This window comes from Mastacembelus armatus, chromosome 3, assembly GCF_900324485.2.
Source record: "Mastacembelus armatus chromosome 3, fMasArm1.2, whole genome shotgun sequence".
Taxonomy (NCBI): Eukaryota; Metazoa; Chordata; class Actinopteri; order Synbranchiformes; family Mastacembelidae; genus Mastacembelus; species Mastacembelus armatus.
Genome location: NC_046635.1, coordinates 8899659 through 8927410, shown reverse-complemented (window position 1 = coordinate 8927410; position 27752 = coordinate 8899659). Strand labels below are relative to the sequence as shown.

Sequence of the window (27752 nt, the reverse complement as noted above, 5' to 3'; positions counted from 1 at the left end):
AGTATGGTAATTTAAAGGAAAGTAAATCTACAAAAAAAAGGCAGCATACAATGGAAGAGTATAATTCATACATATTTCTAACATACTATAATTCATACAACAGCTTTATCCGTCTGTCACATTGCATGAGGTACTGACATTATATCTACAAACACCATATCCACCAGAGGGAAAGCAGGATTTCACAGAGAGGGAAAAGAGGGTTGTTCATTATGCAGACAAACAACAACAACAGCGACAACATTAACATTGTTATCTTGAGGTAGAACATTAACTTCAGCATTTGGAAGTGCTTTATGTTGGATACTCGATTCTTGTTTTGCTTCGACAAGCAGGAGAAGAGAGACGATTCATGACATCTGAGGTAGTACGGCACCTGATTTTCTAATTTTCAAACCAATCAGTTCCTCTGCATGTAAAGTAATTGTGAACACAGGGGAAGGTTAAAGTCCCTAATAGCTTCCCGCAACACATTCATTCCGGCTGAGGTAGGTTTTTGTTGAATTTTAAGGTTCACACAGCCAAGTCTAGTTCCTGTATGAAGGCCGAGAACTCATAAAAAAAAAAAAAAAGTGGATATCACAAAACAAAGTCCTGAGACAGAATATTTTGAATCCCTGGAAGAAGGCTGAGTTCTTCTGTGAGCGAGAAGGTGGAATGATTGGCAGGTGAGAGCAGACAGCAGGAGTCTTTGACATCCAAGACTAAATTAGAGGTAAGACCAATAACTTAACCACTTTCACATATAGATGATAAAGATATATGTATATAGATATGTATATTTATAAACTTAAAAATAAAATTTTCATTGTACAACAAGGACATTCTCTGCTCTACTCTGTGTGCTGCTCAACACCAGAAAATTAACAAAACCAAATTGTAAAAATAAAGACCATTTACTGTAACCAGCCTGCATAGCTAGAAGAAGCTGTACATCAGAAGAAACCTCTCCAGCCACAGGCCAAAAAACACTCTGATATACAGCCCTAGCTCCTCTAGAACCTCTTACCATTAAAAATATATTTGCACTAAAGGACAAACTACTTTGAAAGGAAACATTCTTCAACCTGAGTGAGAAAAAGAGTCTAAGTGGACACTGTGGACAGTGTTGTGTGACTTGGCCTTCATACATGATCAACCTTGGTCCTGCCGACCAGCCTCTGGTACAGGATGCTCCTGGAACTGCGTCTCTGTGTCCTGTTCCACCACAAACTCATCCAGCGGTATCGTGGACAGCTGGGTGTCATTTAGCATGTAGGAGTCAGACTGAAAACACACACACAAGACCACAAGTAAATAACAGAGTTGGACAGACAGTAAAATGATTTGTTTCCTGTGATCAGTGCAGTTCACGCTGTAGTATATGAACGATAAAAAAAAGTTAGGAATAATTGCTTCTTTGTTGTTTTGTCTAACAGAGTAAATCAATAATGGTCAAGTGATCAAACAGAAATTTTTAACAAAAAAAAAAAAAAAAAAAAGAAAAGTGAACCACATTAGCTACTATTCTATGCTGCGTTGGATGTTTTCAATGGACAGTTTGTATTTTAATATTCAATCTACTGAGCCAGAGCAATGAAAATATAACCGAAATTGTAAAAAGGTGTATTCTTCCTTTTTATATTTTAACCATATCATGTACAGATGGTTCACATTTGATATTGAACAAATTCAAAAGTCCTTCGTTGAAGCAGCGCTCTCAGTATCAGAACTCACTATGCTTGTGTCTTGTCTATTGGGTTGAGTGAAAAGTCTCTCAAGCTCGTTGCTGTCGACCATTTTTTTCCCTGCTGTGCTGCCATTGACTTCCAGGTCTCGCCGTGCAGACCCGTTCAACCCAGAGAGTCCCTGGGAAGAGGAAGAGGATTCCAGCCCTGTGCTGTGGCCGACCTGGGGGGTGGCCTGAACTGTCTTACACATAATTAACCTGGAGATCATACAAGACACACAAAGAAATTCTCAGCTTCATATACACGACAGCCGTAAATTAACCATTGACAACATTTGCTGGTGTTTCTCTATGTCATGATTGTACTGACCTGCCGCGGTAGCTGAAGGTGAGGAAGAGCACACAGAAGATGATGCAAGTGACTCCGATGTGAATGCCGATTATGATGCCTGTAGTGGATGTTTTGCTCTGTTGATCCTTCACACAGTCACATGGAGTGTCCAAGACTGAGGAGACACAGCACATTTCACAGTCAAACTGCTACCAAAGTTAAACCAGGGTTATGTCAGAGACATCCAGTATATCTGTCTGAGGAATGAACAATCATCTTAGCTTTGCTAAAAGAAAAAAAAGATGACATATGTGACTCAGCATGATGTGTTAAATGCAGTGAGCCGATGTGGACCGGTGTGTAGTTTTGTTAGACTGTGACAGATAATCACCAGATTTCTCCACCGCCTCCCGAAGCGAAACGAATCGTATGGTGGCATTCCCATCTCCGTGCTGGTTGTACGCAAGAAGCTTTATCTCATAGACCAGTGCAGGATCTGGGCAAAACAAATCACAGAATAAGTTATTCAAATTGAAGTGAGAGTGAAATATTCAATTTCATCTGTAAAAAACATTTATTGAAATTTTTCTTATTTCTAAAACTATTTCAATCTGCCAAGATAAACTGTCTTGTTTATGGACCCAGATCACCAAAAAAACAAAACAAAAAACACACAAAAATGTTTGCTATGGCAGCATCAGTTGTAGGCGTAAGAAAGTGCATGTCTCACCCAGCTGTGTGATGTTGTACTGGGTGATGTTGCGAGGGAAGGTGATGGGACCAGTGAACAGTGGTGTGTGGGCTCTTCTGTAATACAGTCTGAAGCCCTGATGTTGGCCCATTTTGGAGGAAGGCTCCCACGTTGCTTGCACAACGCTGTTGTTCACCACCTTGGTATAGAGGGAAGGAGGCCCCGGCACTATAACACAATACAGACAACTGTCAAGAGGGACATTCTTATATGTTTAACACTTGACAAGACCTGGCTTAAGGAATGCAAATTAATTTTGATCAGGTGTGTTACAAGTAAAATGTATGTGATCAAATCACATACCTGCTTCATTTCAAAGCTAGACTGAAATAAGGTAAGCAAGACAGAGTGTCCAAAGACAGAGAATAAGTAATAGTACAGTACTTATCCAACCTTATCCAATCTCCAACCAATGCTCTGGAATATATGACCTTAAAACCATGTGTATTTTTGTATTCAGTGAGTATTGCAAATATGCACACCTTTTGCACATCTCCATGTATGTTTTTATTGGTAAACGACACATCTGCTTCCAACTTACCCTCTCCATGAGTGCTCTCTGTGACAGCGTCTGACGCTTTGCTGGCCCCGTGGGATGTGTAAGCCTTGACGTAGAAAGTGTAACTGGTGGAGGGCTCTAAGTCCCTGATGATCTGCTGGAGCGTCATCTTACCTACGGCCTCTTCATACTCCATCTCCACTGGGTCTGAGAGGAATAATGGAGGGAGAAGACGAGGAGATAAAGTAACAGGATGAGCAGGTGAGGGTAGAATAGACAAAAAATGTAATCAAGGAAACAAAACAGAAAGGGAAGGAAGAGGAGGCTTGTAAGTGAGATAGAATAATATCAGATAAGAAACAATAAACACAATCTGTTTCTGTCATAATTTTATGATTATTGCCCATTTCACTGTTTTTAATCAGAGCAGCTCTGTTGGGTGGGAGCTTATCTAGTTTGCCCCTGGGAGCCAGAAAGGGTTAGAAGGAATTGCAAGGGTGATGCGAGGAGAGGGCTGGGGGGTAAGAGTGGGAGTTACAGAGCATGTGTTAAAGAATTTTTATTGCTCTTAATCCAGAACCACCCAACCATAACCAGTATCTACCTCCAGCCCTCAACCAATTGCACCATGCTATCTTGGAAGGTAATTACAGCAAATCCTATTGGTTGGCCCCAGGGCCTTTAATTATCCATCTGACAGAACTACTGAGGAGAACAACAGCTGGTGCACACATACATTAACACACAACCATTCACTTGCCCAAAGTCACAAACAAACACACTGCAGTTCAAAAACAAGCATGCACATGGGTATGTATGATCACACAGAGGAAGCACCATACCAACAGTCCGTAGCCTCTCCCTCATCTCTCCTGACATGACCACTGACACTGATTTCATTCAACAATGCTTTACCTATTATTTGAGAATGGTACTTATCGCAACATATTTTTACCAGTACTCCATTACTGGTATTGTTATTTGGATCTTGAGTGCAGCCTCACCTGTAGTCTTGCGGATGTGAAGCACATAACCAACGATGCCCTGAGTGTTCTGATCGGGCTCCATCCAGGACACCTGAATGGTGGTGGGAGAGAGGGCCTCAGCCTGCACATGGGTGGGAACACCAGGCAGTCCATTAGCCCAGAGCACCGTGAGGCGGGCACTGGCCTGTGTGGAGCCGGCGCTGTTCTCAGCAATACACTGGTAAATAGCTTCATCATCTTGGCTAATACTGTTTATCGTCAGTGTGCTGTGAGAGCAAGGAGGAGATAAGAGGTGAGACAGGAAGGAAAGAAAGTGAGAAAGAAAAAAAAAAAATAGGGAAGTTAAGTTTCTCTAAGTTAAGTCCAAATTCAAAATGTCAGTGCTGATGAACAGTTGTTAGTCATATGTGGGCGTCACTGAACTTTTAATAAAATGTACCAATAGTAGCAAAAGTGCTCACTGAGTCACAGTTACATTATGGTGGCACCGCTTATTAATAATAACAGGTTCACACGTTGAACTGTCTGTGTTAATAGTAACACAACACATTCCCCTTACATTTGAAAAGGGGTATATTGTGTCCTGTGTAATTCCCTGCCTTAACCGTAAATATAAAGCACTTATATCAGTTTATACCAGCTTCAAGTCCCCACAGTAACTGAACATGTTACAGAACAGGACAAGTTTAAGCTGCATCTCAACTAATAGGCTAAAACTCTGTGGCTGTGAGTTTTAGAGCTTATCTAAATTCTGCTTTAAAGTATTTAGGTTGGCCTAATGATTACTGATGTACGACCATGTAAATTTATCATGTCGCTGTACTGCCACCAAAGGCAGAACTGCCATCTAACAAGCATTTGCAGGCTTATATACCTGCTTATACGTAGATCAGTCGAAAATGTTAAGAGTTTTGAAAATGTATAAAAACAAAACAGTAGAAATTCATAGTTAGAAATAGCCTAGGCTCAGAGATCTGAAATCAGAGGAAAAAAAAGCCTTTACCACCTCATGTTTCAGCAGTTGTAAGCCTTTTTATAACATGGATGCTATACGAATATTCTCTTAACAAGCAGCACCAAAAACATTTGCATATATGTTTTGATGTTCAAAGTTTATCATTTGAAAGTGACTGCAGCCTTCAGCTGGCCTTAAGTAAAAAGTATGAAGCCTCCCAAAAGAAATGTACCTGTACTTGAATATATATACACCTACATTACTGTAGTTACATCAGACCAGGACTGCATGCAGCAGATGATGAATGTGACAGTATGTCAAGAGCACAACGTGTTCAGCTGCGTGTCAGAGTAAGTAACAGAATCAAATCACATATGCCAACAGTATGTATAGAAAATCCTCACTCATGCACAGCACATACTTTGTTCTCTACTGAAACTCCCACTGGAGTAGATCTACTTCATGGTGTAAAAAAAAAAAAAAATATATATATATATATATTTGCCTACATCAGTAAAACCTTTCATCTGTCTATGCACACACATACCTATGTGCACAAACATGCTCCCACACAAAGCAAATTATTTTTCTCAGTACCTTCACTCTATATTCTAGTTCCTCTCTATCAAACCCCCACGACTGTTCTTTGTCCCATCTATCCATGGCTGCGTCTTCTTCCCTCCCACCTGATTTGTCTTGCCTTATAGAAGAAGTATAAGGGCACATAGTGTATATATCTTGCGTGTGCATGTGTATTGAGTAGGTGTTATTAGACGAGGATACGTACTATACCCTCCTCTTACCGTGTTTCTCCCGAGGCAAAAGGAAATATAAAGCATGTGACATAATATGGAAATAAGGCTGTGTGGCTCAAAAAATGTCTGCCATTTTCATACGAAAGCCATTTCTACTGTATGTAATGTACAACTTTACTGGAAAAACTGAGAAAACAATAATAAAAAATACCTTGGAAATAGGGAATCGCTAGATTGTGTAGTCCGTGGTTACGGCATTTTAAGAGATCAAAAACATGTTTAAAATAAGAAAGAAAAACCTTCTGGCTTCCATTTCTCACACTGAAGTTTCAATAAAAACAGTTGAATTGAAAGCTCCAGGTGTTCAACATATCCTGCAGCATCCTGCTAATCTCTCACTTGCAGTTTGTAGAACCTGTCAAGCAGATTGCCATCTTAGACATATTCTGTGTATCGAATCTAAATTTATTAGGAAATGCCAGGGCAATCCTATGAGAAAAAAGAATGCAATTTATTGAAAGAACAACATGTCAGCCTTGTGCGGTGCACACCGTCTGTCACTGGACACCTTCTGGATGTGTGAAATTGGACACAAGGAAAGTGGCATTTCAGCTCTTGACAAACAGCGCTCACTTCATACCAGCCTCAGCGTGGTTTGGAAGGATGGATTTGAAAGGGCTGGGGAGGTCTCTTCTGGGTCAGATTGTGTGAATCATTTCCTTTTCAAAATGTATGTGCTGGGATACAATTTCTCTGTGTCTGCAATCTGGGTGGAAATAGGCAGGGAGGTCAAAGAGTCATTAATGCGTCCGGCCTGCCATGTGGATTCAATCTGGATAATTATTAGGTCAAAGAGGCCCTCTGTGTTTCACCCTCTCCAAGCCAATCTCACCACTGACCCCTGAGGTGGCAGCAGTCAACCAGCCCTGAGCTCACTACCCAACCATCACATTTCTGATAGCCTTTCAAATCAGCAATGGATGGAGTGTTTGAAGATCGACAGCCTGACCAGATGCCACAGACGCAGCAAAGAGACCCCCAGGGATGCACTACCTGAAGCCACCAGGCCTAGGTGGGCCCCATGAGTATATGTTGTGGAGGGCAGAGAAATTTCACAAGATGATGTTTTTTTTTTTCCAAAGGTACAATACCGTCCAACCACATGTATGCACATTCACGTACCCATGACTGATCCTGCTGATGTGCAGCTTATGAAATTCCACACCTGCTGTTCAAACTTCCTTTCAAGATGAAAGCTTTAGGGTTTTCAGCATTTTTGACTATAGGAATATATGAACACCTGGAAACAGTAATTCAAGGGTACCATTTAAAATCTCTTAAATGAGTATGAGTGCATATTTACACATATTGGAATTTTTATTGTTTATTAAATGATTACAGCAAATTAAAAATAGCAAGAAGTGCTCAACTTTTTGCCTGAATTTTAAGATGAACAATGTTTCATTCATTTCCACATTGGTGTTTTGTATTACTTTGGCATCACCTTTATCAGAAACTTTGGCAAATCATTTGGCAAATGAGGAGCAAAGTGTCTTTTCCTTCCTGTACCAGGACATTTCTCAGGAATAAGCCGACAGATACCAGATGTTTAGAAGAATTAGTTTCAGGTTCAATTACAATTTTGAATTAATCAAAGATGGAATGGAGCAAAACCTCAGGAAATTCCTTTGGATTGTCAAGTAATACTAGTTCTATTTAAAGAAAAAAGTACTCTGCAAAGTAGAATACTGTATGACTGTACTGAATACTTTATACTTGCCTAGTTGAATATGTGTAAAATTCTCAGTCGAGAAGATTAAAAAATGACATGCAGTTTAAGGGACATCTCTTTTAATGTTTTTCTTAAAGATTTTGTTATTAGATGGTTTGGTCTTGACTTTTAGAACAGATCGATCCATATTAAAATGCAATATCAGAGCAGAGCCACCAAAGATCCATATCATGTCGGGAAAAAAAAAAAAAAAAGAGAGAGTTGGAGAGCCAACATTTGGGAGTTATATGGTCTGATTCTGGGCTATTTGCTAGTCTTATATGAGCTCCAAAACCAAGGTGATTTGTCTTGACAGGGACCATGATATCATTTACTCATCAGTTCAAGGCGATTTCACAGATTGACGGATAAAGTTGTGTTTATTCTCTGTTTCTGAGCAGCACCCCATCACAAGCCAGCATGGCCATTCTGAATCCAGCAAGAGGGAAAGGGGGAAAATATATGGAGACAAAGAGAAAGCAATGGGTAGGGGGTGGGGAGGAACGATGAGCTGTCTGTGGCCTGAGAGGAGGGAAGGACCCAGGGATATGACTGATTACTGGCTGGGTCAGAGTTCAAGGCCATTGCCCAGGTCCCAGCTCTCTATAAAGGGACAGGAAGGGGGGATGTGAGGCACTGGGAGAGGCCGAAACAAGAAAGGTCTGGGTGAAAAACAGTAAAAAAAAAAAGAAAGAAAGAAAGAAAAGAAAAGAAAAAAAGAGACCAGGATTCTGCCACAAAATATCCAGGTTAGTATGGTAGCCTGTTGCTTCCATTTATTATAAAATACATCAGAGCAGTCACACACATCACGTTTTTTTTTTTTTTTTTAAATCTTAAATTCTTTACACAAAAATTTAAAAAGATCCTAAGTTATCTAATTATTTAGAGAAAGATAACAGGCTAGAAAAATGTTGGGATCCTTTCCTCAAACTCAAATGTGATTTTTTTGTCTTCAGGCACAGTATCACTGGTAAAACACTGCAGTTTGGCTTTCAACCTCATGCTTGTTACTCCGTCTGATGTGAGATCACAGCTTGTACATGTTGGATGATTACACATGCTAGCTTTAGAGATATGAGTAAGCTGAGTCCTTACATGCATTGTAATTAGCAACTTCTCTCACAGAGGCTCCTAATAACCACGGTAGCATGTTTAACAGAAGGCTGGTCAGCAAAGGCTGATAATGAATTAGTGTGCATTTGTGTCTGAGCAGATCATGGCCTGTCGTGATGTAATAGAGAGAACAAACACACAGCTTCACCCTGCACAGTAACATCTGTTTACAGAGGCAGCCAATCACCTCCTCTCAAACATCACTGTATCAGCGTTTCACGTAGCTTTGTCATCTGTGTGTGTGTTTTGTGTGTGTACAGATGAGGAGATGAATTTTCATGTTTGATTACGCGTGTTCACAAAATGCATGAGGGCAGGCACCATGGGGCTATTTGCGCACATATGGGCTCACTTGCTTTTCGATTAATGTGTGTGCATGCATGTGTGTGAATGAACTGTACAATCGATTCCCCACCCTTCCAGTGTCCGATTTGTTCTTGAAGGTCAATGTCATAAGAAATGGGTGAAATCTCTGCCTGTGTATATTTTTACACAAACACACACATATATCCAATTTACCCTGTCAGATAGAGTGTGTATATACCATATATAAGAAGTGAATTGTGCTGCCCAGAGCTGTTGAATATAATTTGCATATCATTACAGTTGTTATAGCTTGGTTCAGGAGGTACTGTAAATTGTATTCCATGCCATATTCATTTTCCTTCCTTTCAGGGCCCGCACTACACTAGAAACAGCACCACATGGCTTTTTGGGCTTTAGGAAAAACCCACCTTATGTATTTTTCAACCTGGTCTTAAGTTAATATATTTACACAGTGGTTACAGTTTGGTGGTAGAGCACGTTGGCCCATAGTCACTGCAGTTGGTGTTTGTCTTCTCCAATGAATGCACATGAGAAGTTGGTAATGTAGTGGACAATTAGACGTATTAACTGTGCCAACATAGCATAATGTAACTAATTAACATTAAGATATTTACATTTTGTAGTAAATGCATTCATTCCAATTTATGTTTCCACTGAACTATTTAATTTGTTTTGTTTGGACACTGACCTTTTAAATATTTAAAAGAAACCAGAGACTCAGGACATTAATCCTGGTCTCTGGTGTCCGAATTCACATCTGGCAAAACACCGAGAACAGCTGAAAATATCAATTAATTATATACAGGCAATTAATTTTGTTCATCGAGTTTACTGTTAAGCAAAAAATCTAAAATGACACTAATACTGATGTTGGACTCTTGGTTGGATACACTTTAACTTAGGCTTTGTGATTCATATTTAGTGCTATTTCCTTATAATTAATTGATTAATCAAGGAAAAAAAAAATATATCAGCAGCAGTCCCAGTAGTGAGTAAAATCATTTCAGGCTCCAATTCCGTTTCCTCCAAAATGTATCCGGTGAAGCAAATTAGTTGTATATAAATATATATTTTTAGAAGACAGGGTCAACACTCCAGTTATGGCTGCTTTCCATGTTGTAACACTTTCTAAATGGCCGACTGAATTTCCTCATCATGAGCTGGGTTTATGAGCTAATTAGCTAATGGCAGATCTCAGACTTACCCAATGACAGAGTGGGGTTTGTGATGCATGATATCCATATTATATGTCATACACTAAGGATGACAAGTAAAAAGCTGGGATTCTCTGCCTACCCATTCTGTCTTTCTCTCTTTCCCCCCTCATTTGTTCCTGCCAAGTCATCATTTCTCTTTTGACCACTCACCCATTTCTCTCCCCCTTTTTCTTTTTTTAATGAACTCTCATTTATTTCCTCCCTCTCCTTTCCTCCTTTGTTAGTCCCTCACTCCATCTCTCGGACTAATATAGACTAGTGGAGGCAAGTGGGAGTGGAGTGATGTATGTGAGCTGTGGCGGTGTCTGCTCCTTTAACCCATGCAACACAGTGCAAGTATTGATTTTTCTAGTGCATATACTTCATATTTCTTTCTTTATTTCTCTTATGAATAATACCAACATACATGGGTGGTTCACTGTCAGGGTCAACTGTAAAAATTAAACTATTAATTTTGCAGTAATACATAATAGTATGCACTTGAGAGCCACAACATTAATACCACCTGCTTAATGTTGTGCACCAAACAGCTCAGACCTTCCACAAGAGCCCTGAAAGTGTCCTCTGGTACAGGACGCCCCAGGACGTTACTAGCAGATCTGTCCTGGGGCCTCAATAGATTGGACTTCTTTTTCCTGCACATCCCATCTCTTTTCCAGGTAAACAACGCGCATGCAACCGACTATCCACGCAATGTAAATACATGATTCATCAGACCAGGCCATCATTTTTTTAAATTTTTTTACATACCCTATTGTAGGTACTTTCAGCAGTCAGCGTGGGCCTTCCAACCAGATTGCAGCAATGCAATCCTATCCAAAGCAAGCTGCAATACACTGTGTTCTGCCACCTGTCTATCACAGCAAGCATTACATTTTTCTGCAGTTTGTGGTACAGTAGCTCTACTCTGGGATCACTAATTGTTCTTTGGATACTTCTTCTACATACCAGGAACAAAGCACAAGACCTGCCGTTCTAGACATACACTGACCTAGTAGTCTATCTATCACATCTGGCTCTTGTCAAAGTCAGTTCCAAAACATCAACTTTAAGAACTGACTGTTCTGTTCTGTTTGCTGCCTGATTAAATTTTACCAGTCCTTACACTGTAAAACTCAGTGGGATAAATGCTTGTATTCATCAAAATTTGTCCTAGACCAAAAACACTACAATGTAAATGACAATAAAGCCCAGAGGAAAACAAACAAGATGCACAAACATCTTGTCACTATTGTTTTTCAGCAATACCACAGACTGTCACACAATAAGTCAGGGCAACATGCAGCCTAAACATTATGAGAATGGTAACTAACGCAGCTGGTTGCTCAGTCCTCATGACATTCCAGCTTACATCCAGTCAATATATTGCTCACATACAAAGGCACAAATAAATTAAGGCCCATGCCTAATTCTAACAGCTGCAGTGTTTAGAAGCAACAGAAACACAAAGAGAATGAACTTGACACCAATGATCAGATCCAGGCAGCAGTGATTAATACTGACACCCATATTACTGCTGTGAGCTGGAGCCAACCTCGTGAGTGCAGTGGTGGGAGAGAAAGCTGGGCAAACGTTGGTTTCACACTTTCTAGTAACGTACCTTATGTAGGGCTAAATGCCAGAATTTTTCACATCCTGGAAGCCAATTTGTCATTCACACCAATAGCTTAGAAATGATATAACAATCACTAGTAAATTATTAATGTTATGAAATTCATTAATGAAGACTTCCAAACAGGAAGTATACAGGATGGCCTATTGGTAATTGGACCCAAAATCACCCTTTAGTAGCAAGTATCCATCCTGTTGCATGTATACATGTTGAATATATGTGCAAACAATATAATCAAATGACACATAAGCTTAGCAAAAGCCTCAAATAATATGATGCCAAGAAAAATGCTCAGCAACAGAGCAGACCTTTCCAAACAAGGTCCATCATGTAGAAATGATACTTCTGATGGTGTCAACAACTAAAAATGATAAGCTTTAATAACATTTTGAGTTATTTTAATGTAGGGATATTGTTTTGCGCAGTTATTTTTCAATCACCATTGTAAATCACTGGGTATTCTTGTATATATGAATGCATTTACATAACAATGTAAAGTTAGAGCTTTTTTTTTTTTACCTGTTGTTATTCCTGAGTCTGACGTGTCCCCCAGGCTCCAGAATCTGCCCGTTCTTCAGCCAGGTGAGCTGGGGTTCAGGCTCGCCCTGTGCTTGGCAGGTGAAGATGGCAGTGGTGCCGACAGGCCGAGCGATAGACTGCGGAGCCTGAACAAACTCTGCTGGAGCTGAAGGAGGAGAAGAACAGAATTAATCTTGTTCCCACAAATAAGAAGACTGTGCCATAGAAAAACAAAGCATGAATAAAGGGACAAAGTGAGATTGATAAGATAAATAAATAAAATAAAAACAGGCAAAGAAAATCCAGAGAAATAAAAAAAGTGAGAAAGCAGAAAAATAAGTAATATATATAAGTAAGACAATGTGAAGCCTTCTCAATAAGAGCACCACTTGGAACTAAAGCAGCAACACATTTACATGAAAGACCAGGTACTTTTAATCACAGGTTAAGTACAGCTGCATCTGCTGGGGATTAATTCCTGACTTGGTGATTTTTATTTAGCTGATGGACAGAGCGCTAATATTTCTACTCTGTACTCATTATTGTCCCAGCAGTTACTGGTGATTTGATAACCTGAATTATTTATGCCTATATTAACTTCAAAAAACGTTACGGCAATTATAGTATCTCAGAGCCATCGGAAAAGGGTGGAAAACTGGAACATTAGGCTTATCATATTGTTTGTTATACTGTAAAAATGCTCACTTGTTTGAACTCACTGTGCAACTAGAGTCAAATTGGAAAATTACAGCTGTAAAATAAGATACTAGCTGGAAAAAAGACATTTCATTCTCCTGCTGAGCAGAGAAACCTCAATCAGTGTTGGTGATTCATTCTTAAACAGTGACTGGTGTTCACAGAACAGTGCATGGCTCTTTCTCTTTTGGTGCCATCACACTTTTGTCGTATTATGTTGAAAATAGCAGTTATCAATATTAGTGAATCCCATGAAAAGCCCACAGCCACAGTAGATGTAAATTAGAAAGAAAGGAGTAAAAACAAGTTTTGGCTGCAGTGTCAGATGATGCAATTTGCTCTGATGCAAAGAAAAAAATTTAAAACAAAAAAAAAAAACCACACACATGCAACCTTGTTCGACTCTTCTTTAATCTAAGCATTTCTACTCTCCCAGTGAAAAAGCTAAGAGAGCATTAAGCACTGGAATGTAGGGTGCTGACAGCATGTAATGATCTTTTCATTTATCTCTCTCACTTTTCTGCTCTCTCTTTCTGTCTTAAAGGTGAAGGTCAGAGGGAGCTCAGGGAAGTATTGATTTGCACCTGTAAGGGTGTGGGTTAGCTCATCAACGCCATCCATCCATCTTACTCTTGTTTTTCTTTTTTGGCTCTAACACTTTGATTCCTCCTTCGGACTTTGCTTCTCATGTTTCATTTTGGGAGCCAAAATGAACCTAACTGATTGACTGCATCAGCACCTAATAAACAGTCTTGTTTACATTTGGAGTTGGAGTTCGAGACAGCTAAACTAATTTTCTAAATTGACAGCCACTGACACACTCATATTTACAGAGGTCTCTAGTGGCTTATTTACTCTATAATAATAAACCAATTCTTCAAGGACATGCAGCAAAATTAACTTCTTGTTTTTTTATAATTAAACAGGCCTAACCATTTGTTTGGCGATAACAGTTTGCCTTTGTTTCCACAAATCGATATTTAAAAAAAAAGCAAAGACTCTGACACATAATTAACATCCATGACTTTTCTTCTTTGTTCTTGCTAGGATAGGGGCATGACAGTGGCAGGCAGATTATATGAAATATTGATCAGGATCATCACTAGTGTGGGCTGAAGAAAAGTGTGGTCTGTCTGATTAATGTGTGTGAGGTAGATCACACTATTAACAGACAATTAATGCATAGGGCCACCTACACCTTTCCTCATCCCGTTGGTCAGTATCACCCACATCCACCCACAATTTTCCATTAACAATTTCACAGCACTGTCCACAATACTACTATCATGAAGAATGGAGAAAGAATAACAATGCACAACAAACGGAATAATTACAGGCTTAAAATGCATTTTAAAGGGAAACTTGAAGGACCATACCAATTTTGCTGTTGTATAACATCATTGTATTTATTGACATTTATCATTTTCTTGTTATATTCTAATCTTAAAATATCCTACAGCTTTATATAAAATATTCACTGGACTTTATTAAAACCTTATAGCACATACTGGAGTTGCTCTGAGATTCTGTTTTGCCTTATTTAGACATAGAAAGTAATTTTACCTCACCAACTCAAAGTTGGCTTTGCTTAAGGGACATGACCAGAACAGTGGTGGAGATTTCCTCTCTGATTTTAAACCTGCCACAGAGTCATCAACAACTTATATAGTTTGTTCTCAGGAACAGCTATTACGCTTTGAAAACAAAAAATAAATCTACATAAATAAAGGATACAGCTATGGGATTATGCAAATGTATTCAAACTTTGTTGCATTTTATTTATGATAGTGCTTGCATATTATTGGCTTGTGAGACAAACTCAAAGCGTTACAAAGATCAAAACCTTCAATTTAATGCTAATTGTTTTTTTACAGAGTCATCAGAGAGGGAGAAAGATTTGTGTCTACCACACCAAAGAAGCAGATAAAAATACTCTCCTTTATGCTTGAAACAGGAAGGAATATATATGATTATGGAGTTCATACCTACTTGACCTGATAAACCTCAGCTAAATGATATGAATTACAACAAAATACCCTAGACTCTCTAGTTAAAATAACAAACAGATATTTCTGTAGTTTTTGTGTAGGTGTAAACAACAGCGTCCTAATATCAACCTGGTACAGAAACAAGCATTGTAACAGCAGCCTGACAAGTCATCTAAAAGGGTATGTACAGTATAGTTTGGTTGACATTTGGGTTAAATTATGCAAAACCTTGAAGTCTGACAGATTTACACCACCCACTGGCTCAAATTTAGGGATGGAATTTAAAGTCGGCCAACATAAAGCACACGGATAATACAGGGCAACACATTTAGTGATCGGGGAAAAGATACTGGCTCAGCTATACACAGAGTAGTCTCCAGAGGTGTTGTGCATTCCAGTGAACCCATTTCAAAGTGTTGGCTGGTGGGAGGTTATCATAGTCAGGGAGGCTGCACAGAGGTTTCTTTAACACCTGACCACAAATGTATTTATGTGCTTTTAGTTTCCCTCCATTATTGCTACCTAACCTTTTGAAAATGGCACATTCCTTTTATCCAGAACTCACCTTGGACCACCAGACGTCCCTGAGCAGTCCTACGAACTCGAGTCCCTGGTTTGTTAGCAGCACACACATAGACCCCTGAGTGCTGCACACCAACATCAGAGATCATCAGGTTCCCTGTGCCTAGCACCTGGATTCCCTCCACACCAATGGGGCGGCCATCTAACCAGGATAAAGACAAAAGGGAGCAGTTAAGAAAGATGGGAAAGACACATGTACTGTTTGTATTCACGTTAGGTGTGGTGAACAATACTGCAGTATTGTGCACTAAAGTAAAAGTGAGACTGGACTTAAATTGCCAGCAAATCAAACTGATTAAACATACTGAATCCTTACAGCCACATGTTCACAGAGGTAGTGCTATTTCTGGCCCTCTCAAAGGTCAAGGAGGCAACTTTAACAGTGAAGTGTGTGATTCTCAGAATTTGAATGTCTTGTGACGAAGGTAGGTACCAGAGCAACAAAAACAAGGCTAAGAAAGTGAGCAAGGTCACCAAGATTGTGTATGCTGTGTAAGTGGCATATACACTGTAATTAGCTGTTTTCATTGGGTGTTCTTGATAGCTTTCAGAGTGACATCCTGAAAAGAGCTCTATATTCAGAAAGAATGAACAAGTTGTCTAATGTTTTAAAAGGAATTCATGTTTATATTTTAATTGTAGTGTCTCTAATGGATGTTAGGTTAATTAAAGCTTTCACATTTGTTCTTTTTTCTTCATGCCTACGTCTAATAAAGCCTTGCAGTACCAAAGCTTCTAAAAGTTACACATAAGATGTAACAGTAACCTCCAGGGCACCAAAAACTCTAACTGAAACTTCCAATCTTCTATCTCAATACACAACCCATAGCTGCATCCTTTCTGTTCTTTCTGTAATTACATGATAAGCTCACACTTTCCTGTGCTCCCTATCTGCAGTCTCAACCCAAAGAATGACTTCAGTCTGCCTATGATATTAGCTGTGGGGCCAAGGGGGTACTTTAATTCCATCTTTAGCTTCAATCTTCAGCCTTATAAGCCTATTCGGTCCAGATTTGATGCGTTAAAGGGCCAGGCAGGGAGGCAGGGAGATAGGCACCATGCTGGACACATGCAGAGGCAGGAGTTAGAGACATAAACTATTTAGTAGTCTGATCTTAGATGTATGTTCATATTTGTAATGCAAATAAGTCAGGTCAAGATAAGTTCAATAAGAAGTTGCACTGTGTGTTAAAATACTAAAGCAATTCAAAACAGAAAATCTAGAAATAAACAAACAATAAGCCAGAACATAAAATCTTACTAACAATTAATAAAGTGAAACAAAAAAATAAACAAAAGAATATAATTATGTAGCAAGTTTTTATATGCCATTTAATCACATCGGTTCTCCCAGCTTTTAGAGGAATGCCAGCAATTCAAAAACCGGCCATTCAATAAGAATCTCAGTCAGTGAAAAGTGACAGCAAATATGAGCTCTATGGTTCTTATAAGTAAATACTTATAGCTTCATTTAGATGTAAAGGTGTAATCTTTTGGTGATGAATTATGAAGAGGGTAATATTGTTAATCGATGATAACCTGATATGAAATAAATCTCTCCAATTTGCTTACAAAGTGCTTTTTCCTGTGTCATTATGATGTCTCATTGCTATACTTTTTCTTTCACTGTTATTGTCTGTTATTTTATTTTGTTTTCTACCATATTTTGCCCCATTGGTTTTTCTCGGTCAAGCACTAATTAACTTAGTGTCAGAAAAGAAAGAGTACATGCTAGCAGGCTGCAGTCCTGTTCAATGAATAGCAGCACACACTCTCGAATTAAGGAGTGACTGATGGGAAACTATCAGATTCATTACACAGTTTAGCCCAGCCTTCTAGCCATAATCTAATACATACAAATCCCATTCTAGCAACATTGTGTAAGGCAATACCTCAATCTGATTATGTCCAATTGCTTGGGAGGAGCGGCAGTTTAGATTTGGAACAGTAAATCAGACTAGATAATAGGTAAAAAAAAAAAAAAAAAAAACAGATACAAGACAACTGACTTTGAGTGATAGTCAAGAAAGAAGGCGCATGGAAGGAGGGGAAACTAATTGTGTCTGTCTCAGCACCCTGTAGCAATTACTCAGATGCTCTCCAGTGTTTCAAAGGAGGTTCATGACGAGATGAAGCATGTATTTACCAACATTACCAACACCACATTGTTTAGCACACACATGTACAAATTAAAAAAAAAAAAGAAAAAAAAAGCACAATACTGTATATGCACCTTCTGAGGCCTTTTCTTTGGTTTGATTTTTTACTCACCTAGTCTGCTCCAAGACACGATGGGCCGAGGGTATCCCGTAGCAACACACTCCAAGATAGCGGTTTGGTGAACAGTGAGGGTGAGGTTTTCTGGACCAACCAGAATCATAGGCTCTTTGTAAACAGATGACTGGGAGCCTGGAAGAAAAAGGAAGGGGGGGGGGGGGGGGGGGGGGGGGGCATGATGGGAATGAGCATGATAGACGGCCTCCTTTAATTGGATTTCTATGGAGAACATTTGCTCAATATGCTGTATCTCTTAGATTGGGCAGAGGAACAATAAGGTTTGCCAAATCCTGAAAATGTGCTAGGGAGGTAACCAAAGGAGAATGCAGTGATTATATTCAAGCAGTGATGGAGGGAACAAAGGACTAGTACACACCACAGGTTTAAAGCCTAAGTTAATCTATGGTGAGGAAGTGCATGCTTGCTTCCATGTGATAAAAACACAAAGTCTACTCAGCGCATGCAGTTGTGATATTTGAAAAACTGCATGAACCTGAAACAGTGAGGTGTGCCTCTGCGCTGTATTTCACTCCTGCACTATTATGTGCCATGCAACAGAATTTCCCACTGTCCTCCTCACATACTCCTGTAATCTGCAGAACACCTGTCGGCAGAAGAGTGTACCTGCGAGAGAGAGAACTAAAGATATAAGACTGAAACAAATACAGTCAGGTTTGGTAAATGATAGCCTATGCTGTGGTTTGATCCAACCTCTCATCCTTGGTATCCACTGGACGGCCATCCTTTTCCCAGCTGATGACAGGCTCTGGCAGACCATGGATCTGGCACTGGAATCTAGCCACACCAGATTCCTCAGCATGCACCGACTCTGGTTGGACATGGAAGTCTGCCATGGCTGTAATGGGAGAAAGGGGATATTAGGAGACCACAACCCAGTGCAACACACCTGCCTGCTTATTAAACTGTTTCCGCAAGATTTACAGATATGCAACTGGTTTGTCACATTTTTGGATTGAATTCCACTTCAAATAACCACACAGTATTGAGCCTATTGAATTTTAGTTTATTTTGTGTCAGTTAATTTTATGTTTTTGTTTTGGCATTTCCCACTGCCGCATCAGATTGTTCATGGTTGTTTCAGGTTTTCACTTCAAATAAACAGATTTAAGTTGTAGGAGCATATGTGCAATTCTGTTGTACCACAGAACTGTTTCAAAGGGGCCATGCTACCCAAGTGGAGACACATGTACAGTAGTTGAACCACAGCCAATGGTTGCTGAAGGTGATATCTATAAGTCTGCGCCTGGCATATGGATTTCCTACCATATGTTAATATTTAGTATGTAGGCCATGCAGATTTATATAAATTTGTATTTGCACAGATAAAGACAACACAGACACACATATAACAAAACCCATATTAATATCCCCACAGAAAGCCTCATTCAGCTGCACTTCACATATCTACTCCCTGCAGAATAAAGGCGGTGTCAGACGTAGAGCCAGTGACAAACTTAATTAGAGAGGGGCCCTCTTCTTCCACAGTTCTTCAACACAAGTGTACTCATTTAAATGTCAACCATAATTAACTTGGACGAAGGAGGACTTATCCGAACACTGTTAGCATAACAAGGGGGACGAATCCCTTATTATTTCATAGTCTCCTGCTCTCCCCAACCTGTAGCTTGCATTAATTCATTACTTACAAGACAAGCATGTACTAAGCAGCTAAGCAGAAAGCTTATTTAGGCATAAAATACGCCTAACTGTTGTCTGTTGGTCCTTGCACTAATGTCTTTTGTTCCCCTGCTTCGAAAGTCCAGTGTGTATTCAGTGTGTGCATATTATTGCTCCCATACCACACATTTGTCTTTATTTCACACTGTGGATAGTGAGTTTTATTTGCTTACTGGCTTTGTATCATCTATACTGACATTCATGTTTTCATTACAGTCTTATAAAAGGGTGATATGGTTACAAAATATCTGTATTTAAATAAAACTAAGTCAGTCTTTTTAACGGATAAGTCAGAGACAGAGGCAAAAAGAGAGAGATAGAGCGAGAGAGAGAGAGAGAGAGAGAGAGAGAGAGAGAGGCTGCATCAGTAGTCCAACACAGTGATGATTTCATTTCAGAGTTTAATGAGAAGTGTGGCATTCTCAACACGACTTGACCTTAAATCTCTGAATGAATATATAGAGCTGTGATGAAAATTTAAACATGCTAATTTAGTATTTGTCCACTAGTGACTGTTCATTTTTACTAACCGTCGAGTTGTGAGAAGAGATAGTATGTTTATGGTTTCCATTACTTTTGCTTTAAAAACATTAAGTATGTTTCTGACAGCTCAATTTTTTGTACATCTTGCTGTGGTAATGCAGCCTAAGTGCCTATCTCAAAAGGCTCAGTGCAGTTCCCCCCCAATCTGAGATTCACAACCTTGTAGCCATAAAATGTTTTAGGCCAGCTTCACTGACAAGCCTATATAGGTTCCTAACATGTTACAGAGAACATGAGTAATATTTTATCACCAAAGCACTATGATAGTACATATACAGCTCTTCTACGTTCCTGCCTTTTACAACAATAACCTCCAAGCCCTGGAACATTCCTCTCTTTCATTTTAATTTACTAAACTTGTAAAACACTGAAAATGATTGCAAAGTTGTCAGGAATAGCATATTATTGTATATTTCAAATGAGAGAATACTGCCCAATAACGCGTTTATGGGCTATCATTTTTTTTCAAGACAGTGTTGACAAAAGCAATCAGCAATACTTTCTATCTTGGCCTGCTGTACTAGAGAGTCCAGGGTGAAAAACTGGGACAGTGAAACACTGAATTAAAATCTTGAAGCCGCTGTCACCACTGATGCAGAAAGGGTAGGTGCAGTGAACAGCCAGGAATCTTACAGAATACAAAATACTGGCAACGGGGAGCTGATGACTGACTAATGTAATCAAAGAAGCTTGTTGTCTTGGAAAACAGTCTCAAATTATCACGTGTGTGCACACTGATGTTTGTGCTGTCCATGTTTACTGGCAACACTGGGGACCTGGAAACAGAAACAAAACTGCACTTGAATGCTGAAGAACAAAGGAGGAACAGTGGCTATAAGAGCTTTCTTGTGCATCTCTGCCAAGTAGTCATTGTGTCCGCTGCTCCGGCTTCTGTGTGTGTCCTCCGACACAACACCCTTAACGGGCCCCACCCTTGGCCCTCATGCATAAAACATGGGTTCTGTGAGAGGCCCACACCCCTGTGACTATCGACACACTCATACATCCAAACAGAAGTGGGAAAAAAAAAAAAGGTTACATATGCAGGTACACAACACATACAGAAGCAGACAAACTAGTTAAGGATCCGTGCTGGATGTAATGGAAAAACCATTTGCCATTCGAAATCGGCTATTTGGATCTGCATTTTAATGTTAAAGAGGTCGCAAAGAATCTAAAGTGATATAGCTCAGCTACAGCACATAAACAAATGCAAAAAGGTTCTTTAACAGAAACACACAACAATATCGATCCCTCTCGAGGCTGCGGGAAAAGACAGCCACCCGCGAAGCAATAAGGTGCTCTCACTCATTCCAACACCAAGCCCTAACAGACCTGTTCGTCTTTTGTTTTTCACTCTTCCTTTGCTGCATGTTGACAGACACTCACACATTATTAAACACTGTCCAATACCAGCATGACGCTGCTGGCTTAAATGGAGCAGGTCTAATTACTGCAACAAGAGAGAATGGTTGGGGTGAATACTAAAAAGAAATCTATACACATGTGCACAGGGAGGAGATTGCGCCTTGAACATATGTTTGACGGTTCCTTGGTGACAACCACAAAAGAAAAATGAGTGAGGGAGTAATATAAGGGAAGGTCACAGACAGGAAATGTGAAGCGTGGTGATTTAGATGCCTAGCTAAGCTGTAAATCAGGTCTCGTCAAAACTCAGGTCTTCTAATCATAGCCAACAAGTGAGTGGCACCGCCTTGTTCCATGTTTCACAATTTATAACCATATAAATTGTAATGGTGTCAGAAACAGGCAGAAATTAACATGCAAATCTTTTTTACATACCTATCCTCAAATCTTAGAAAGGCACACAAAGGATGAAATATGAATGCAAGTGCTGATGTACTATTACTGATTATTAGATTTGAGGACCACTGACAAGCTAAAAAGGGCAGTTGATATTGATTAATTTCCCACATCCTTCTATTCCACACTGCTAGTAATGTACAACAGGAATCTAAGCCAGTGAATTTTCTGTGTTTCATGTGAGCAACTCAGATCTATCTAATGATCTAGTGAAGAAATGTAGATTAAATGTTGATTATTTGAATGGCCCCTCAATGAATTTTTCTTTGTCTAATGGCTCCAAAGTAATGATCCAATTCTTTATTGCTCAGTTAAACACACACACACACGCGCACACACACACACACACACACAACACACGAGAATAAATATCAATGTGATTAAACGACCAAAGCGGGATGTTTTTTGTACTGCAATGACCAAATCAAATGAGATTTGACATTATCACGTTTTTTTTTTTTTAACTGACCTGTGTTCACATGTGTTTCTGTGATGGGGTGATTCACTAATATGACAGAGGTAATAATGCCAATAGAGGAACAGACAGCCTCCAGCACCATTTAAACCTGTAGCTAAAGCATAAAGCTCCAGTGAATGTCCATGTTATAATGTCAGCGCCCTCGCATCCATCCCCATGAGCCCTCTCAAGCCTGTGACATCATTAAGCACATGTTGTTCAAGCAGCAGAGATGCCTTGCCATACCCACCCCACCCCCATATTGGTAAACCGGTGAAAACAAGAAGAGGCCCATAAATAATAGAGATGGTGTACAGTGCCATTCCAGTGTGAAGAGCACACACACTTCAACAGCCTTTAAATAGGCATCCTTGAAATAGTAGATGCTACGGACCCTCGAGATGGCATTTTAATGCAGATCTGATTTTTTCTTTTCTTTTTTTTTTTTAAATCAGCTATCTAACGCACCTTTCCCCTCCCTCCCCGCCCCTCCGAGGCCTGGGCACACCTGTGTTCAATCTGCCAGTTCTTGGTGCATGATGCTTATCATCTATGAAAGCAACGTGTGGGCTATACAGATGCTCATTCTCCTTCTATAATGCTTTAGCACATAAGCACCTTTATGTGCCAGTAACTGCGTGAGCAAAAGCATCAGTTAAACAGCACATCTGCCACTGAGGCTCAGGTGGCAGAGGGACAGATGTATATCCAGACACCAGAGCTCAGGAATCAGGCTTATTGATCATTTATTTAAAAAACAAAATCTCTATTGCCAAATTAGCTGTAATATGATTTACACAGCAGCACCTTACAACAATGTTCTTTTGTAGCAGTTTAACTCTCCATTTCACCTTTGTTATACTTAAGAATGTACATACAATACATGACCTATCATTTACTGTGACTGGCATATAATCAGTATTGCAGGTGTAGTGATCCTGGGTAAACCTTGCCTTTAGATGTGTAGGCATAGCTTATTTGTATGAAACTAACCATGGAATTATCCTTTAGCCTTTAGTTTTTGCAAATAGCTGGAATATCAGAGCACATGGATGAGCTAAATGTCAACTAAAGAGCACACATATTCTGTCCACTTCAATTACCAGCCTAGATTTTCAGTTTATGCTTTTACAGCCTTTCCCATACATGCCTGTAGCAATGCTCCCCTACTTTTGATTTCTTATACCTATAACTTTTTTTTTTTTTTTTTTAAATTTGCATGTACTTCTACTCACAAACCCACTTAACTGGAATTTAACTGCGTTTTTGCCTGTGCTGTAAACATGTTTGCATTTGGCTTTTCCTCTGGTGTCCTTAGCCCACTGTGTTGATCAATACTGTGGAGCGTATATGTGCACTAAGAAAAATAGTAGGACTGATATCTGCTATTAAGTCTCCATCTAGACCGTGGTGAGAGCAGAAATCCAACAATAGTTGTCACTTACAAAAATGCTTTACATTAATTTTATGTCTAACAGGGAAGTTAATGAAAGATACACTAGGTGACCAGAGAAACTGAAAACCCCTGAATGTTGTAATGCAGTCCAATAAAACAGTTCTTTATCTAGCACTACCTTTGTAAAGATGTCCTCATGACAATGACAATGTCATCATTTAATGATGACACTTATGCATAAGCTCTGGACAAGTACATAAGTGGAGCATTAGTCAACACTGTTAGAGCTAACATTACAAAATATGTAAAATGTTGGCACAGTGTCAGATGTGCTGATTGAAACTAGAGCAGTTTTAAAGGGCTCTAGTTTGCCACTGTATTATAGTGGATTAGATTGATTATACTGATTGACATGAAACTAGTCAACAACGCATTTGGATAAGTAAAGCAATAAGGTTTAAAAGGACAGAAGTGCCAAAAGATCACTTCCAGCTTTATGGTTTTCTTAGTCTTGTATATTAAACGAATTCTCTTTGAGTTTTGAACTCTTGGTCAGATAATACAGGTAAACTCATAATGTCAACTTGGTCTTTAGGAAAGTGAAGGCTGTTAACCACCGTCTAACATTTAATGAACCAAACAACTGATTATTCAAGAAAACCCTATACTAGATGTGCAATGTTAAGGGTTTTTAAAATATTAAACAAATATACACTATATTATATGAGTCCAAATACAGGTCAGCTATAACTTACTCTGCATTAACTATTGGTAGGAATATTATTAATGCAAAAGACAAATACTCCTTTGTTGCCCACAGATAGTCTGAAGGGAATGCCACATTGTTCACTGTCTTGTTGTTGCCCCCCTACCCATTATAACCTCCAGGGACAAAACCTGAGCCTCTGCTGGTACCCTGGTCTGTGCCTGCACCACCACAAGCCCTTTCCACCATACACCGCACCCCGTCATCCCTCCAGTCTCCACTCCTCCCACTTCAGCACCCCCTCACTCTCTTGCACTCCTGCCCTGCTCCAGTAGCCCCAAATCTCTGCATTAAGCCTACTCACTTCAGCATGCAGACCCTAATTAAAGAGAGAGCGATTAAAGCACAACAGATGCTGAACATTAAGGGATTATTTAAATGATTCTCAGTCACGGCTTGGGTAAGATTAGAGACAAGAGAGAGAAAAGAGTGACAACAGAGAAAGGAGGGTTAAAATAACAGACAAACCAGTGCCATAAAAATAGTATTTGATTTGCATTTAGCTGCCAGTGTTTATCCTTGTTGCCATCAAACTTGTTGATATTTGCTTTTTTAATTTCAAAATGTTAAAATAAGTCTATGTACATGCAGAGACTGATAAGCAAAAGAAGGGATTGGATGCATAAAAACAAAAAGTGTTGGCCTTTTGTAACTTTTAAGGACTAACTGGGTGTAAAAAACCCTTTTAGACTTACATTATTCTGGTAGTGTTTTCTTTGCTGCCCATCACATAATATAGTTTAGTGAAGACACAACCACAGGCACCTCTACACTGACAAATGCACAGAATCTGGGGCTAACCTAAATTGCTGCTGTTTCTGCTATTTTCTATTTCTGTTTTCTGGTTGAACATTGCTGATGCAATACTGTTTTTACTCTTGAGTTAGAAAGAAAGAAAGAAAGACAGAAAAGAGGATCTGAAGACAGACAGATACTCCCATTACTGGATCCTGGCAAAAAGACTTGATCTCCTCTTAACTTGTCCCCCCCTCCTTAGTTTGTCCCACTGCCAAATTACCACCTTATTATGGACACGGCATGTGGGATATCCCCAAAGAAATGGAGGACTATCAGTCCCCCTGATAGGCCGGGCACCTTCCACAGCCAGCCAGTGCTGTTCTTCCAGAGAGCTTTGTTTAAAAAAAAGATGAATAATGACACTGGAATTGTGTTGATATTCTGACCCTCTGTATTGGACAAAATTGGAGTATCTTGTCCTTGTTCAGGACTTATGTAATCTGTAGTCAAATTAAAAAAATAACTTTTTTAATCTTAGGTTAAAGTGAGAACTGAAAGCTAGTAAAACAAGAGGTAACCGTACTTGGGTTAGAATTCAGCCTCTCTTTCCTATCTTTTCTCTTTAGCGTGCCAGGTAGCTGACAGCAAATCTTTTAAGTCCATGAAATTCTTTTCCCTTGAGCATTTCAGGGAGCACTAAGCTTTCCTGAAGGGCTGAAACTCAAGTAGTTGTAGACATAAAAAATGTACCTATTTTTCTTTCACATACAATTTTTACACACACATGCAGTAAGCATACTGCACAATGCTTATGACAATGCCGTCACCTAGACAAGAAAGGACAAGAGAAGTAATTTACATCTTCTCTTTGTGATCTCCTTTTTTTTTGTCAATTCCAAAACCAGGTTTTATCAAAGCCATCAATCTCCAAGCGTTTATTACCAAGAGTAGTGCACCTTCAAAAATGTGTTGCCACTCCCCCCCCATCTGATTGTTGCTGGGAATAGGCTATGCCTTCACAATGCCATTCAGTATTTGCCCAGAGGCCACGTATCTAATTAATATCACCAATACCTCAGCATGTAACAGCCTTCTTTAGAATTCAAATGAGAAGCCTTTCTCATCATCCTACCAGTATATATGAGCTCAAATCCACGTGAATTATGTGCTGTCTCTTATTCATCTCATTCACTGTACTCTCTGAACCAAATTGAAACCTTACAACTGCTTTGTCAGTGTCCTGTCTTGTCTTGCTTCTTGGTGCTATAGGACTTGAAATATGTTAAAACATTTAGAGACATCTGGGATAAAATAACATTTATATTCAAATGGAAATGCCATTAAATTCTTCTTTGGTTTGTCTCCGCCTCTTGTTTTGTGAGACCAGAAATAAGTGAAGCTTGCAGACAGCAGTGGCTCTGAATAACAACCTGGACAGACATTTGGCATCACAATTCTCCTCAGTCAAACACTCATTACTTCCCCCTCATTAGAGAACAACTGTTGGGTTGAGAGGCCACTTTGAGGAGGCCACAATGAATCTCTCCTGAAATGTCTTTGTGCTGCTGTTTCTTGATCATACATCGCTGTTGGACAGAACATAAATCTAGAGAAATTTCTTAATTTACCTCAATGTGTGTATGTGTGTTCCTTTCTCAGAATGTAGCATGCAGTGTTAACTACGCATCCGACAGTGACTTTGAGGGGGGCTGGTCTGAACCAGGAGTAGATGGATGACCCCACATCTGGCACTCCCACGGGACATCTGAAAGACGCAGGGCGGGACAGCTCCATGCGCTCCACTGCATCTCACAGCATCCTGAAAACAGGGCTCCCCAAATGGCTGAAACGGCTGTGTAAATCTCACGCCTTCACCACTCCATCACTCACACACACACACACACACACACACACACACACACACAAGACAAGAACCCGGTAGAGGGAAGTCCACTGTGCATCAGCTGTGTGGTTCCCATTGGGCATTTATCTGTGTCTTGGTGTTCCTACTGATTTCCACATCCTTACATTATAGTGCCCAGAAAGTCAATCCAGTCAAAAAATATACACAAAGAAATTTCTCAGCAGAGTGACAGATGAAGGTCTGAAATTTAAAGCAGTTCATTTCGCAGACTTGATCAGTAGGTCCCTGTTCTTTCCAAAATCAAAGACTGTACTGTATTGTTCTGTTCTTCCTTCAGGAGATTTGGCCTATAAAGTTCTCTCTGCCCATGTAGTAACTGATACTGGATATGATAAAAACTGAGGAATAACTATGT

At 39.6% G+C, this 27752-nt stretch overlaps 1 protein-coding gene across 1 annotated transcript in view; it reads right to left on the bottom strand.

The window, feature by feature from the left end:
• Positions 1-1127: 1127 nt before the first annotated feature.
• Positions 1128-27752, bottom strand: part of igdcc3 (immunoglobulin superfamily, DCC subclass, member 3) — a 48586-nt gene continuing 21961 nt past the window's right edge. Inside the window, exons 3-14 of the mRNA XM_026320161.1 lie at positions 18763-18907; positions 18545-18675; positions 18046-18183; positions 15758-15916; positions 12509-12674; positions 4255-4502; positions 3293-3457; positions 2731-2919; positions 2392-2496; positions 2040-2175; positions 1717-1927; positions 1128-1266 (exon numbers count right to left, since the gene is read on the bottom strand). Coding sequence (XP_026175946.1) covers positions 1135-1266; positions 1717-1927; positions 2040-2175; positions 2392-2496; positions 2731-2919; positions 3293-3457; positions 4255-4502; positions 12509-12674; positions 15758-15916; positions 18046-18183; positions 18545-18675; positions 18763-18907 — 1925 coding nt within the window. The 3' untranslated portion in view covers positions 1128-1134. The remainder of the gene's footprint in view (positions 1267-1716; positions 1928-2039; positions 2176-2391; positions 2497-2730; positions 2920-3292; positions 3458-4254; positions 4503-12508; positions 12675-15757; positions 15917-18045; positions 18184-18544; positions 18676-18762; positions 18908-27752) is intronic.